Genomic DNA, 16,898 nt, shown 5'->3' with positions numbered 1-16,898 from the left:
ACAGCGTAGCAGCGCTCCCTCGCCACGAGCGGAGGCCACGCCCCCAAGCCGACTCCTCCCCCACCTGCAACGGTACAAATTATGTGCATTTCTCGGTCGCGCAGCGGGCGAGCGCAGCGGGCACGCCGTTTGCGCGCCGAAGGAGCGCCTAAGGCAAGCCCGTCTGCGCCCGTCCGCGACCAGAACGCGGCCGGGGCCGGACACGCTGACGGTGAGAGCGCTCAAATAGATAGAATTGTCTGGTCGAGAGATAACCTATGGTCTCTCAATACTTTGGCGGAAACCTGTGCACACAGCATCGATCTTGGGTCCTCCACTCTCCCTTATACCTGTAGGACATGTGGGCTACAACTAGGCATACCGGCCAGTACAAAGGCTGGAGGATCTACTTAATCCAAGCCACCAATCAGTAAAAACCTTAGCGCAGGACTTGTGAACTGTAGAGCATGCAGATGATATATGGCTGCTGTTGGAAGGTCACCAATGGGACATATTGTTTCTAACAGAAACCTGGCTTAACGATGATAACATGACTGCCATTGCACTGGCTATCCCCTCTGGATATAAAATTTGTTTCTCCAATCGACTAGGTGATGGGGGGGAGTGGCAGTTATATTTAAAGAACAGCTCACACTCACCTCCTCCGCCCCCATATACACCCAGGGTCTAGAGGGACTACACTTCTGCTTCCAGGTGGGATCTCAGCTATCCCTAGCAGGACTAGTTATCTACAGGCCTCCGGGGGGGAAAGAATCCAACCTCACTACTCTGATGGATATGATCATACAAAGCTCCCTCCTTCACCCTCAGTTTCTTGTTGTCGGAGACTTCAACGTTCACATGGACAGGGCAGATTGTCCTTCAGCAGATTTACTGAGATCTACATTGATCTCAGCTAACCTCAGACTCGTTAATAAGGCCCCCACACACAGAGCGGGCCACACGCTTGACCTAATAATAACCAACATTCCAAACGTGTCGGCAAATATACCGCTACCTCTAATTTGGTCAGATCATTTTCTGATACCATTCCTAATCAAAGTAACAGTTGATAAACCAGCGCCAAGCAAGTGCTCTTTTATGAAAAGACAATGGAGCAAACTAGTCCCCGATATCATGGGTCCAGTTCTTGCCCAGAACCCTCCGACCCTCACCTCCAATGTGGAGACGGATGCCCGACTACTCAATGACTGGATTGGCAATATGGTAACATATATTGCCCCGGCGACGGCCGCTACATCTAAACGAGACTCTCCATCTGCTCCCTGGTTCTCTCAGGAGCTTAGACTACAAAAATCAGATTGCAAAAAACTGGAGCGCTTATGGAGGAAAAACTACGAACCTCTACAGAAGACTTACTATCAATCAATCAATCAATCAGAACATTTGTATAGCGCGCTACTCACCCGGAGGGTCTCAAGGCGCTGGGGGGGGGGTCCGCTACTGCTAGAACAGCCAGGTCTTGAGCTGCTTCCTGAAGGCGAGGTGGTCCTGGGTCAGGCGGAGGTGGGTCGGGAGGGAGTTCCAAGTCTTGGCGGCCAGGTAGGAGAAGGCCCTTCCTCCTGTGGTGGCTCTTCGGATGCGGGGGACGGCGGCGAGGGCGTAGCTGGTCGATCGAAGCTGGCGCGTGGGAGCGTAGAAGTTGAGGCGGCTGTTGAGGTATCCTGGTCCTTGGTTGTGTAGGGCTTTGTGTGCGTGGGTGAGGAGCCGGAAGGTGATTCTCTTGTTGACCGGGAGCCAGTGCAGGTCTCTCCGGTGTCCGGAGATGTGGCTGCGGCGGGGGATGTCCAGGATGAGTCGTGCTGAGGTGTTCTGGATCCGCTGGAGCCTCTTCTGGAGTTTGGCGGTGGTGCCGGCGTAGAGGGAGTTGCCGTAGTCCAGCCGGCTGGTGACGAGGGCCTGGGTGACCGTCTTCCTGGTTTCGGTGGGGACTATAAGGAAGCATCCAAAAAATTGCATAGGGCTATTAGAAAAGCAAAAAAACAGTTATATGCGAACTCTATTCAGCAAGCTGAACACCCAAGTAGGGAAACTTTCAAAATAGTACAGTCTTTCTTTAAACCTATGAGTGTTGAGAGGGATGTCCTCCCATCGGTCTCATTCTGTAATAGCATCTCTGACTTCTTTGACTCTAAAATAAAGAAAGTCTATGAGTCCTTTGGCCCAGAGAAGATCACGGAAAAAACTGATCTAGCTGGTACTACATCGGACCGCGCAATCTTGACACAATTTGCTCCGATAGACCTGAGTACAGTTAAGCTAGAACTCAGCCGATGCAAATCGGGCTCGCCGGACGACCCATGCCCTCCCAAACTTTGGAGTCGCATAGCCGACTTCGTGGCCCCCACTATTCAGCATATATGGAATTCATCCATCTCTTCGGGGACATTCCCGAATATCTGGAAACATGCTACTCTACGCCCCTTAAAGAAAAAAACAAATGGGGACCCCAACAATCTTCGCCCGATCTCCCTCCTGGCAGCACCAGGCAAAATGCTTGAGAAAGTTATCCAGCGCCAATTGAATCAATTTATTGAGCAAAACAAAATATTACACGAGACACAATCAGGCTTTAGACCCGGCTTTAGCACTGAAACAGCACTAATTGAGGTGGCCGAGTCAGTGAGGTGATCGATGGATTCGGGAGACTCAGCTATATTGGTGCTCCTTGATCTGTCGGCCGCCTTTGATACGGTCGACCACAATATTCTGCTGCTGCGACTGGCGAAGCTAGGCATCCAGAGCCAGGCTTTGGAGTGGATACAATCATACCTGACTCAAAGGACTCAGAAGGTGGCTCTAAAGAATGTCTCCTCTTCTCCAAAAGCCCTCAGCTGTGGTGTCCCCCAGAGTTCGGCCTTGAGCCCACTCCTATTTAATGTTTACCTTGCTCCACTCTTCACGCTAATTGCCAACTGGGGGATCAAGGCAATTTCATACCCTGATGACACCCAGCTGGTGTTTCCATATTCAGAGGTGTCAGAGACATCCTTTCTGAGTCTGAAGGGGTGCCTACAAGACGTGGCCTGCTGGATGAACACCAATAAACTAAAACTCAATGCCAGCAAGACAGAGGTGATCTTTTTCGGAAAAAGCCCCCCTCCACCATCTGAACTATGGTGGCCGGCAGAGATGGGACTCGCCCCCTCGCCCAGCCACTCAGCAAGAAATCTTGGAGTCCGGTGGGACGACAAGCTGTCCTTTGCTTCACACATCCAGCAAGTGGCAGGTTGCTGCATGAGCAAATTGAGAAATCTCCGCAAGATTCTCCGACTTTTACCAACTAGCTGCCGAAAAACTGTAATCCATGCCACAGTTACTTCAAGGCTGGATTACGCCAATGGCTTGTATCTGGGCTTACCAAAGTATCTTATACGACAACTCCAAATGGTCCAAAATGCGGCTGCGAGACTTTTAATGAGGATTCCTTACAAACACTCTATCTCTCCACATCTCCTTTCCCTTCACTGTTTACCAGTGGCAAGCAGAATAAAATTTAAAGCACTCCCCTGGCTTTTAGATCTCTGTTCGGCAACTGCCCAAATTACCTGAAAGCTAGACTACCAAGATACACCCAAGCCCGGTCCCTTAGATCCAACAACAGTGTACGCATTACAGCCCCTAGAGCAAAAAGAGCCAGGTTAGGTGGACGCACCTTCTCGGCCAATGTGGCGGCACTATGGAACTCGCTACCCCCTGCTCTCCAACAGGCTCCACATAGCTGCCAAGGTTTCAGATTGCCAAGTGTGACATGGTCATCATTTCAGAGTAATTATGAGTGACATTTTAACGACTATGAGTGACACTTTCTCTCGAGCAAAATCAAGCTATGAAGATGAGGAAAACATAAATATGAGACATTACACTCATTTAAGGAATTAGAAACTCTAAATTAACTGGTGCAGAGCGTAAGAAATAATTGTTAAATGACTTCCATTTATCATAATCATGTCCAAATCATATACTTAGAATCACACAAATACGAGAAAGCTCCTTTGCAATATTTTAAATCAAGTCTCTGCACTCAAGGCCAGGAGCTGTGTTTTGTCGGTTGTGTGTTGTTTTGAGGCTTGTGCTTCCAACCTTTTCCAAACATAGATTACCAGCCTTTGTGGTAGGTCCCTCCTTCCCTGCAAATTCAGGAGAGCGTTTGGTCTGGGCCTCTCTCTGATGTCACGTGAGTGACCTGTCCCAACAGGGAACCGATGTCCGAGATGCCCCAACGTATGTCACCTGCGCGGTGCCAGATACAGTAACTTTAACATACTAATAAATGCAACCAGGCTGCTAATTATTTAACCGCCCTGGAAAAGAGAATGAGTAATGTTATCAAATTGGGGCCTCTGCTCAGTGAGAACGAGGTCTGGGAGCCATATGGACGTGAGCAAATTCCAACATTTAAAAACAGAACCCATGGCTAAAAGGGAAAGGATGAGTAGGTCAATTATGTATATATTCGCCAATGCAATTGAGCATGAGCCCAATGCTTTTTTTTATGGACGCATTCTTCCCGAGTTCAATCCAGGACCAATTCAGATGTTAGGATTTCATCTGTTTTGTGTTCTTCCTTTTTCATGTCGCCCTAGTTTATTAAAAATTATGTCACCCCACCTCCCCCCTTCAGATCCAGACACATCCAGCTAAGTGCAAAAGTAGTCTGACATGAGTGACAGTCACGACGCACACTGATGAGAGTACTTGTCTGTCAACTGATGTCACTGCAGCGGTTTAGAGAGAGCTCAAATTACTAACCAGGCGAGGAGAATCACTAAACTCTTTGCCGCTCTCTCTGTCCCACGTAGGACCTGGGCCCCGACTACACATTAATAAGTCAGGTAACTTCGGCCGCCGCAAGCTGCACATGTGTGATTCCATGATTGCTGGTGAAGCCTTAGGAGAGCCTGTGAAACGCACATAGCGGACACAGTCAGACAGGCGGACTATTATTCAAGAATTATTTCATAAATGTCACACCAGTATAATTAAGTGAGAGTCAGCGGCCCGGTGTCCTGTGCGCCGCCTGCAACTACTGTGAGTTCAGATAGATAAGTATTACCTGCAGTAGTTAATACATAAAACAGCGAGTACTCTGTAGAAACAGAAATCATTTATGTAATTGTAAAAACATACACTTACTGTATAAATGCAGCTTTGCCAGTTCACCCTTCAGCGGAGCCTCTCTTCCTGCTGACGAATACATCTTCCTGCCCATGCTATCAGGACTCCACCTCCATAAGTGCTCTCTTACCAGATATCAACTTTTCCAGTTAGATGCTGGCAGAGTTATGACGTTTCCCTCCACGCGATGGAAGCTCTTGCAAACACTTTTTTCTATTATATGATGCCGCTCAGAAACCAGTTAGCACGGAGCCGCGCCGGTCTTGGCTTCCTCAAAACTTCCCGCTTTCCGGCCTCAGGATCAGTATGTGAGTGACGTCAGGTCCCCCTCGGCACCTGCCTGAAATTCACTACTTCGGATCATCAGCTGCTCCCCCCGTTACAGTATTCTGTCTCCTTCAGTGTGTTAATCATTCATAATGCTTACTGTATGGCAAGATGAGCAATGCGACTACATGGCACAGCTTTAGACTGTGTACCCCGACACAGTGACTGCGCGCCAGAGCGCCACACTCCACCAGTCCCCGATTCCTGAATCCCCGACCTCACACGGTCACACCTCATCCCACCCCGCTGGGCCAAACCCAGTTATCACGACGTAAGCATTACGTGGGCTGGGTGACGTCAGGCCTGTCTGTAGTCAGTGAGTGACTCAGCCCTCCCCTGCGGCGCGGGCGGGAATACCAATGCCGCAGGCCAAGATACATTGTCGCAGCAGACAGTGCACAATTGTTACAAAGCCTGTGCTGGTGGCAGCGCCCCGGGCCGAAAGTCTGCATTGAGCAGCAGAGCTGGCGCAGGGCACAAGCACACGCGCTATCGACCTGACGTAGACTTACTTCGGCGCTAGTACAGCAGACAGTGAGTGGCAGTAACATGCGTGACAATTCATTTCAGTGCGGTGATGCGGAACACCACACTGAAATGCGTTAGAGTCACGCCTGATGCGTGATACTTGACAGGCCTGGCTCCATCCGAAGCATGTTTCAAGCGATTACTGAAAACCTGGCTGTTTGCCCAACCACGCTAGGCACCACGTTAGACTCCAGCTCTCTACCTAAACGGGCACAACACTGTTGCTATAGCGCCGGGACACCTCCTCGTGAGGTAGCTGTTCGCGCTTTATAAAACTCTGTATTATTATTATTATGTAAAGCGCTCCAATACCTTCGGGTCGAGTTTGCGTTATATAAATATGCACAAAATAAAATCTATATTTTATCACGATACTAGTTCTGCTCAATGCAGTTTGTTGCTCTGTAACAGTGACGTGCACATGCCATCTTTCTCATAACTTTATATTGACTCCCATCCCTGTGCCCTCCCCTGTCAGCTTAGCAGCATAATAAGTCATTATGTCTCTGCATCTCGTCGATTGTGCACGCAAACTTAGATACCATGAGGCCTCTCCAGCCATCTCGTCATTGTGGGTGTCCTCTGTGCTGATCAATGTGTATGAAACTGTCAGGGGAAACAGCATCTGGTGCTCTCCGGTTTTCTACCAGTTTGTCCCATGTCCTTGCTTTATCTATGGTACAGCATCCCTGTCTGGCTTCCCGGGGCAGGGTTGCTCTAATTTCCCACCCACACCAACAGTGTGTCCCTCCATTTATCTACTCTGCGATAATTTCTGGCTTCCCACTTCATCGTGATTTTCCTCTTTGCTAATATCGGGGCAAGGTCTACAAATTTAGCCGTCACTTTATTTTTTGGTGGACGAGGGAATCCCCCTAGGAGGCACTCCAAGGGGCTGCAGGGTATCGTTCTGTAAGTGACTTTGTTTATGGTCAACCAGATTTCACCTCCAACATGTCTCACCACCTTCAGTTCACATTTGCCCTCAGGTATGAGACCTCCAGGGGGCAAGAGGATCTTGTAGAGCAAATCTAGGTCCGGTGCCAACATCCATCCTTTGTGTACAGGGTGCAGCCGGTCATACAGCCATCGGTTATACCACTGTAGTTGGACAGCTAAGTAATATGCCTCTATGTCTAGTGCCTCTAGGCCCCCATCAGATGTGGGGCATTGCAGTTTAGTCAAGGCCACTCTGCGTCTTCCCTTTCCCATGTACTATCTATTAAGAGTGAGTTCACCTCAGAAATGGTTTTGCGGGTAATAATGAGGGGCAGGGTCGAAAAATAGGAAAGTAGTTGGGGCAGCTTCGCCATTTTCACAACCGCCACCCACCCTGCAACGGACAGAGGAAGTGTCCCCTAAAGTTTTATGCTGACACAGAGCGCTCCAACCGCTGCTCCGATCTTACTGTCAAGTATCTAATTTACTTTGTGGTATATTTTCACCCCCAGGTTTGTCGTCCATGAGCTCTCCCAAGTGAGTCCAAGTAAATCAGGTGGGATAGGCATTGTGTTAGGAGGAATATTAATGATTTGTGCCAGTTGATACACAGGCCTGATTTAGTGGCAAAGTGTCTCAGTAGTGACATAGCCCCCGGGAGGTACTCTCTCACATTGTTGAGAAAGAGGAACATGTCGTCTGCGTACAATGCTATTTTTATGGCAGATCCAATGGCGTTTTAATCCCAAGTTGTCCTCTTCCCCGTATGCCTCGCTAGCCAGGGATTCCTCTGCGATAGCAAACAGTAGTGGGGCTAGAAGGCAGCCCTGTCTAGTACCCCACCCCACCTTGTAAGAATGGTAGATCATACCCTGTGTAGACCCACACCGTTGGGTTGGCATAGAGGAGTTTTGTCCCTTTTGTCTAGTAGACAACAGAGGCAATTTCAACTGAGGTATAGAATGCTTTTTCGATATTGGTGGAAACAGTTTCTGCATAATCCTCTCCCGGTCTAGATTTCCTCATTATGTACAGGAGTCGGCGAATGCTCAATGCTGTTTCTCCCTGGTATAAACTCACTCTGATCTCTTTGGACAACCAACCGTATGCATATGGGGAAGGAGGCGAGTCACCAATATTAGTCTTAAGATGTTGTAATCCATATTCAGGATTGATAATGGATAAGAGCAGACATCTTGAGGAGGCCTATTTGATTTGAGCAATGGGATCACTAGTGCCCTGATGTGTCTTGCTCTGCGTGCGCTCTGGTCATTTTTTTAACAATGGAGGAAACCGCTGAGGTTTTCTGTGTCTGCCGCCTGAGTTTACCTGGTCTCCATAACCTGGCGCTGCAAGTCTTGTCATCCCAGGTGTCTCTTTTCTAATTCTTGCACCTCGTCTTCTTGGGCCTGCACAGATTTCATACCTGACCTGAAGATTGTGCATCCCCAAGAAACAATAGTCCCTGGTGCACATGACTCCTGGCATTTACAAGACCCCACTGCTACTGCCAGTCTCGAACAACGTGTGCCATTCTCGTCACTGGTGAGTCCCAAAGGGGTGGGTGAGAGCAGCCCATTGCAGGGCCAGCTAAGCAGTTGAAACCCCACCCAAGATAATGGGATTTATAAGGCGTGGTGCCATTCTACTTGATGTGTCTGAAAAGAGTCCCCCCTGCTCCGAGTTAGGGGCAGAAAATCCCACTAGTACCAGGTTGCGCCCGCTAGCCTGCCTGATACTAAAACATATCTGTTATGTGATTTCTCTGCGTCTTGCTGTGGTAACTGGTGGATCCAATTCCAGACCTGTGTTGACTCTGTGAAGAAATGCATTGGGTCTTAATGAGTGACCGTAAGGCGTACTGGAAACAATATTGCATAAGTGATGCCAATGCTTCTGAGACATTTTTTATCTTTTGTAAAGGATGCTCGTTGCTGCAGGACCTCCTGTGTCTGATGACCCCCCTTGATGCATGCTTGAGTCAGGACATGGTCTCGGTCTTTGTAGTGAAATATTTAATTAACATTTTTCCCGATAGGAGGTCATGTCTGTGCCCGGTCCTTCATTGTACTTCGGAAGCCCAGTTATTCGTATGTTGCTTCTGACTCTGTTTTCAGCGTCATCGGTGTGTATTACCAATGAGTGCTCCTATGGGTGGCATTCGCAGAATGTCATCCCTCGGGCAGCTTAGGGCTATGGCACATTCCTAAGGACAGGCAGGTGTTTCTGATTGGTGCGTGTGTCGCGAGACAGTTAAAAAGTGAACGTTAGGTTCACCGGTTAGTCCGAGGCAAGAGTTTGAGGTAGGCGGGCTGGTTTGACTGTTGGCCTTAAAAAAATCTTGCATTATAGACGTTTTTTATTTGCTTCAGGAATGTTTAAATATCGGATATTTATTGTCGCTTGGACAGGTGGCAGAATTTGAGGAGATCGAGACAGGAAGGGTTGGGGTCATTCAGACTAGCTTCGGACAGAGTGAAACAGGGCAGCGAGAATGAGGCAGGAGGAAGGCAGGGGACGAAAAATAGGGGTTGGGGAGGAGGCGTAGTTAGTTCAATGTTGGGGGAAGTTTGTTGTGGGGAATTGTTTAAGGGCGGGGGTGATAGAATATTACTCTGTATTAGTGAGGCCTTGTTTGCATTATTGTAACACTTGAAACTGCTTACCTGTCCAATAAAGCAGCGTTTTACCCCATGTGAGCTGATGGATGTGTTTATTGCCTGATGTTTGCACTTCTACATGCCATCGTTGTCCATTCCTTCTTCATTCCTCTCAGATCTGTTATCGTTTTCAGAGTGCAGCCAGATGCAGTGACGCACTCTTCCAACTCTGTGGTCATCTCTTATGAGCCCGTGTGCTGTTTTAAGTTTATTGGGGGGAGGGTTAGGATTCCAAGAGGGCATTTGCGCTAGTGCTTTTTTGCTTCATGTATCTGGCAGCGACAATCCTCTGTGGTTGATCCATGCACCTCCGACCAATCAGTTGTGTTACACTCAGCGACCCCGGACATTCAAGTGTGTGCGGTCCACTGGTGCTGGTAAGCAGTGGACAGATTAGTCAGAGCTATATATTATTGTTGTTGTTTCTGTGACCTGGTTGAACAGTCCTACCTGCTGTGAAGGTGATATTCAGTGTTGTGCCCCTTCTGGATGACCCCTCGTGTGCTAAATGTCCATTTGTTCGCACGGCCCTCGCTTCTCGGCGAGGACACCAACTGTGCCCCTCTACCAAGTCCAGCAATAGTCTCTGCTACCAGCTCGTCCCCCAGAATGGCCAATCTCATATATTGGCGATCAGTCTATATGTTCTGCTCGTTTTCTCCCTTTCGGTTGGAGGTCTCTTATAGTTTTAAAAAAAAATTATTTATCATTTTGCATTAATCATACAATACACTCCAAGCTTATTCATATCAATTCTTCAGTTTGCAAAATTAATAACAATCAGTAAACTGCAACAAAAATACAGTCAAGGGGTACTTTTATTCCTGCCTGAACAGTGCATTACATCCATCAGTAAACTCACAAGTCAGCCACCATGTGTCATATTGTCCAGTTGAACCAGACACAATGAAAGCGCAATACTTTAGTACCATCAGCACCCTCCCCTCACATCATCTACATTTACAATTCATCCTCAGAGTGCTCATCACTGCAGGCTAGCAGGTATTTTCTCAACGAGGCCCAAATGTCCCTGGATTTGGATGAGGTGGGAAGTTCTTCTGCATACGTCTCTAGTTGGTCCCAACAGTATACCATGTCCTTCAACCACCCTTCAGCTTTAGGGCGCCTTCTGCTGTCCCATGTAAACAGTACTCTTCTCTTCGCCAGCAGTAAGGCCACATGTATGAATCTCCCCAGTACACCTTTTAGCTGAGGAGCTTGCCCCAGCAGGCACAACGCCGGGGCATTTTGCAACGCAATACCTGTCAATTTCGCAATATTGGATAATACCTTGTCCCAATAAGTATGTACAGGCCCGCATTCCCACGCTAAATGTATAAAGCCAGCAGGGTTGGATCCACATCGCCTCCACCTTCCCGCGTCCCGTAGACCTTTTCTCCATAACCTGTGAGGAGTGTGGTATGTTTGATGTATAAATTTAAGATGTATTATGCGCAGGTTACTGTTAGGGGTCAACCTCCCTGTTATAGAGCATATTTGCGTCCACTCGCCCTCTGTTATGGGGGCGTCTAACACATCATTCCACCGTATTAAACTGGTATCTACACCATGTGGCTTATCGTTTTGAATGGCTTTGTACAGTCTGGTGATCAGTTTTTTCTTTGCGGGGGCCATAATGATTAGCTGGAGCGCCGATGATGTTTCAGGTTCCGCAGGAAAGCTAGCGTAATGAGCCTGAACCGCCCGCTGCAGTCTGTAGCAGGTGAATTGAAATAGCAGTGTTGGGTTTCTAATATATGATAAGTCTTCCCCAGTGATGTACGTGCCCTCTGGAAAAAGATCACCCATGTTTGCGATCCCTGCCTCTCGAAGGGCCTGTACTGAACCTCTATCGTGTGCTACCGTCAGACCAGCATGCCCCTCAATAGGCATTGCAGGGGCATATAGGGGGAGCTTGTGTCTCTTCCGCCCAGTCGCCTGCCAGGACGACGTGGTAATGTCAATCGTGTTAATCTCTGCTCTCGGCGTGTGTCTTCGGGAATGTGTTATGATGCCTCTCAGCGGTGTAGGGTAAGCTTCACCCTGTTCCACCGCAACATGCGGCGTACAGGCATGAGGTTTGTACCAGTAATATGCGTACTGAGCTTGGCAACATAAGTAGTAAATATAAATGTCTGGTGCTTTGAACCCTCCTCTCTCGTATGGCAATGTCAACGTGCGCCAGCTTATGCTTGGTTGCTTAGCGCCCCATACTAGTCGCCGTAACTGTGTTTGAACGTTTTTTTTAAAAAATGTGTCGTGAGCGGAACTGGGACATTGCAGAACAGGTACAGAAATGTAGGTAGTATTACCATCTTGATGATGGATATTCTGTCCGCTAGTGACAGTGGTAATCCCAGCCATCTGTCTACTTGTGTGACTAGGGATGTATAAGCTGCACCGTAGTTTTCGGTAACAACCACTTCGGGATCTCTGTGTATCCACACTCCTAAATACTTTACAGGACCATCGGACCATACTAGTGGGTACTCGACTATTGGAGGTGTGGTTATAGCAGTCAGTGGGATGATTACGGACCTACTCCAGTTTATGTTGAGACCAGAGTGTAAACTGAACTTAACATATTCTCGAAGGAGAGGAGATAAATATTGGGTCGGTTCGCGGACATACAGGACCACATCATCCGCGTAGAGGGAGATTCCCACTGGCTTGTTGTTAAAGTTAAGCGCCGCGGCTCTGTGTATCTGCCGGATTTTGCACGCCAGGGGTTCCAGCACAATGGCAAATAAAAGTGGGGATAAGGGGCATCCCTGCCGTGTACCTCTCTCTGTCAAACGACTCAGACGTGTCTCCTCCTATCCGAACACTGGCAAGACGGTTCAGTGTACAATAGCCGGACCCAGTGTATGAACATTGGGGGGAACCCCATCCTGAATAGTATGTGTATCATGTAGCGCCACTCTATGGAGTCAAATGCCTTTGCGGCGTCTAATAGCACAGCAACGGCCTGCAATTCTGGATTTAATACGTGCAGCCTGGCAAAGATGGTGCGTAAGTTAAGAGATGTAGAGCGGTCTGGAATAAACCCCGCTTGGTCAGGTAGGACCAGGAGGGGCATCAGAGGCTGTAGCTTCGTAGCTAATATCTTCGCTAGTATTTTGGCATCTAGATTAATAAGTGATAATGGACGATATGATTCGCAACTGTCAGGGGGTTTGTATTTCTTCAATAGCGTGATAATCATTGCCTGCCTTAAAAGAGGGGGGAAGCCGGCTTGTCTCGTAAACCTCTGCATACATTGCCAGAATGTGGGGATGTTTCTCTTTTTTCTTTGTTACATTGTAATAATGAATATTAACTGATTTCGAAATAAACTTTGACTAATGCGAATCTAGGAACATGTTTCATCTCTGTTTGTAGGCCAGTGTTCTCTGGGAGGGAGACTTAATCATCGGTGATGTTTCAGCGCCTTTTTGATTTAATACGGGTGGAGACTTTCTCTGTAATTTTGATTGTCATATTCTCCTGCGTCTCAACCCTAATCTAACCTCAGGGGCCCCCTTGTTATAGTGGTAATGGGGAATTGGCTCCATGTTCAGTGAAAGGTAAATAAGAGCTAGAGGAGCAGGAAACTTCCAGTTTAGACAAGATACAGGGCCTTCCATAATAAAGGGAAAGAGGCCTGTACCACACTTAGGTGAGAGTCCAGCCTACCTAAATTTGGAATTGAGGTTGTGTAAATCGGTCAAGTAGTAGTGTACTTTTGCCGTGATGGCGATGGTTCCAGTTGAGATGGCAGGGTTCCTAGCACCTGGCAACATTGGGGCGCAGACGGGCTTGTTCATGGCACGCTGGCTGCTTACATCCACATTGGTCTGAAATAGACTGCTCTCACCAAAGAAAAGGGCACCTAGACCATAAAAACTCCCCCAAAATGGCGACTCCCAGTGGTAACCCGGAGATGAGGAGGAAACACCCTGCAACTATACATACAGATTAGTCATCTAGCTGGATATCTTAATTTTACTTTTTTTGTACTCATGATTATTGTATAATTTTGCCGTGCTTTCTTTGCATACCATATTTTCATGTACCCTATATTAATTAGTGACATATAGCAAAAACAAATATATTTTTCTCTCTTTGAGTACGTTTGTTCAAATTTAGATTAAAAAAAATCGGTGCAGTTTGTCTTCTTTGCATGGTATGAATTTTAAATTGTCTTCGAAGTGCACAAATAGATTGCTTGTTGAACCCTGTTGTGTTCCTGGGTAAGGGCGTCTTTGCATTCTGTGACTTATTGTTGATTTTTGAGATTAAAATGTTTGAGTTTGTTTGACTCCATTTGTTTTCCCTTTACAGGTTGCATGACTATTGCTGACGAGTGAAAGATGGGGGAAATTGAGGGGACATATCGTGTACTTCAAACACCGGGCTCCCGTCTAGGGCCCCAGAAGAGTTCTGGCATCAGCACTCTGGAGCCTGGCCAGACCCTGTGGACAACTTCTTCATCTGTACCTGTTAAGAATGGTGATTTAGAGCTGAAGGTGAAACTGTTGGACGAGACCATGGAAGCTGTGAATGTGGAGGTAAGGACTTACCCCATAGACTGATTGCTCTCCCTGAGGCTGGCAGTGATACTGGTTATTGCAGGGACCTCCAACCTTTTCTATAATAAGATCTACTTCTGTTTAATGAAAGTCATCCTGAGCTACTAATGTAATTAGTGTTGCAATAGTGACATAATCACAGCAAAATTATTTTTGCGTCACTGTATCGAAGACGATGAACAGGGATCACCTCAGTTAAGCAGTACCGTAAAACAAGCATTTGCAGTGCAATCGGTCTTGCCTTTGGGATTTTACAAGTATTTAGCAATGCAGCAAATTATCCTGGGTGCTACAGTGTCTACTGTTCTTTAACATCTGTATTGGTTCCATATCAAAGAGCACATTCAACTTGAAGCATCTTGTCTTATGAATAACCTCTTTCATGCACAACCACTGTTCCTTGCCAAGAGTTTCAAGTCTCTTGCAACCTACTATCAATTACAAAGAACATTCCATTTTTGTACTGATTTAAATACCGCTGCAGTTAAATACACTAGTACTCTCCACAGAATATTATTCTTAGCAAATGCTAAATGACAGCTGGCCTACATATACAGTGCGTCATTGAGAGGTTTCACCAAGGAAAGCCCATAAAGAATTTAGAATGAAAGCAAATTACTTCAGCCTGCGAACAATTTTGTAACCCCGTTTGCAGTTTTCTGTTAATAATCACATCCGTAGCAATTACACTACGCCAGTCGGAACTCATATTCTAGTACACAAACAAACACCGGCAGGTGTTGTCAAAAGTATCAAACTTTTATGTCACTGGAAAAGCACAGAAAGTCACGTGATATGTTCTCAGCTTCTGCAACAGGTAAGGAGACAGCGCAGTGAAAACTATTCAGGAGTAGAATCAGCATATGCGAAGTCAACACAAACCACCCGTTCTCTCCCCTTTGCGCTCCTGTTGATGAGCAAACCCTGCTAGATGCATTCGAAGAAGAGGAGACTGTTTCAGAGTTTGTGGCAGTCACGTTGCTGCATGCGACTCTTGCTCGGCTACTGGTGAGCATCTGAGGCAACAGTGGAACTCAATGTGTCCACGGACCTTCGAGTCTGCGGCCACGCAAAGTTGGGAGCATTTCACTAGACAGCGTAAAATAACAAGCCAGAGCACTAAGTAAGCCAACACTTATCAACACAAGCTCTGTTTGCTGTTTCCATGGATATGGGTCGTTCAGCCCAAAAGAGCGAGCAAACCACGCTGCCGCCGTGACCCGTTTTCCCTGACCTTCCCCCTATTTAGTTAATAAAGGACGGTGCCATGTGAGGAGGAAAGGAGGGGGAGCAGGAGAGGAGGGAGCAGCAATCGGATGTGGCAAAGCGGGCAGAGCGGTGGGCCTTGAAGCTGGGAAACAAGGTCTCGGCCCTGGCTGTAAATTGAATGTGTCCATCTGTAATACAACAGGTGGTCATGTAAAGCGCGCGATACCTTTGAGTCCAGTTCGTGCTATATAACACTGCAGAAAAATAAATCAAAAAAATTAAGAAAAGCAGTGTTGGGTGAGGGGGAAGTGGCGGGCGTCGGTATATGCAGATTGAGTAGCAGCAAAGCTGAAACATCGAAGAAGGATGCAAAAACATATTAAAAAGCAGTGTTGTGGGGTGTTGGCACAAGAAGATTATGTGGCTGCCAATCTTGATAAACACGGAAGATGGGCAAACAGCATGGCAAATGAAGAGGCGTTTCATGAAGCCCACGCACAAAGTAAACAGAACACTTGACATGAGCAGAGGCAGGCCACCCAAAAAAATAGTGCTCCTCAAGTTTCCTAACTAACCTGACGAGGAAGAGTACGTGTAACAGGAGCAATCCTCATGTGAGTATACAAAAGTCCAAAAGGAGGGACTACTAAGCCTATTCACCAATAAAAAGCCAGCATTTTCGAAGGACAGTAGGAGGAGCCAATTGAAAAGATAGGCGGTGCTTAAAGCCCATATTCTAGGAACAGCATGTCTCGTAGAGACCGCTCATGCGCTACCTAGTCAAGACCTAAAAAGGGTTTGTCAATGTGGAACAACTCTACATTGTTGTACATAACAGCCATAGCTACAGTGCTCCTAGTACCAAGGACATAATATATGCAGTAAGGCTCCCCAGTACCGCATGATTGTTCTAGCAAATATCAGCTTTAAGTATATTTTGGAAATGCATCTATTTGTCTCGTAACATCAGCGAATGAGTAGTAAATATTTTCATTTTAGAGTACATAAATTTCAATTTTGGTGTACATATATTTAACCAAGCACAAGCTTCTAATTTAGTAAGCTTGGTTGCACACAGAAGAGCTACTTATAGGTAGCTGGAGATCTACCAGTCGCTTACGAGCTATTTGTTGGAGAAGCCTGTGTTATCTGTCTGCTCCAGGTAGTTTCCATATTGGGTAATCATACTAGAATGCTAGTGACAGAAGCGATGAATAACTCAATAGTTATTCTTGACAAGACAATACGTCTGAAACGCTCCGTGGCTGTGGGAAAAGTCAGTTACGTGCCCTTATTTGTTTGATCTTTGACCGACACTACCCTAGCCCCCTAAGGCTCATCTGGAAATCTCATTTCTGGTTTGGATGCTTCATCTCTGTTAGTGTAGCCGAAGTTTTGAACGATGAATACTAACACAGAAATGACTGCGTTTAGTTTAGTTTAGTTTAGTTTAGTTGTGTAACACAAAAACATGACAACCCAATTTGTTATCATTGCTACGATTCACAGAGTTCTTGGTGTGGATCCACAAAGAAAGCTGCATCAC

The 16,898-nt window shown here is 46.9% G+C and overlaps 1 protein-coding gene across 2 annotated transcripts in view; it reads left to right on the top strand.

Moving 5' to 3' along the window:
• FARP2 (FERM, ARH/RhoGEF and pleckstrin domain protein 2) overlaps nt 1-16,898 on the top strand; it is a 1,696,743-nt gene that overhangs the window by 128,766 nt on the left and 1,551,079 nt on the right. For both annotated transcript variants that reach the window (XM_078665691.1, XM_078665692.1), the window contains exon 2: nt 13,896-14,122. In XM_078665691.1, the coding sequence (XP_078521817.1) occupies nt 13,925-14,122 (198 nt within the window). In that variant the 5' untranslated portion in view covers nt 13,896-13,924. The remainder of the gene's footprint in view (nt 1-13,895; nt 14,123-16,898) is intronic.

Source organism: Lissotriton helveticus, chromosome 11 (genome assembly GCF_964261635.1).
Source record: "Lissotriton helveticus chromosome 11, aLisHel1.1, whole genome shotgun sequence".
NCBI classification, from domain to species: domain Eukaryota; kingdom Metazoa; phylum Chordata; class Amphibia; order Caudata; family Salamandridae; genus Lissotriton; species Lissotriton helveticus.
Note: the sequence above shows the minus strand (reverse complement) of the source record. Positions and strands in the feature narration are given on the sequence as shown.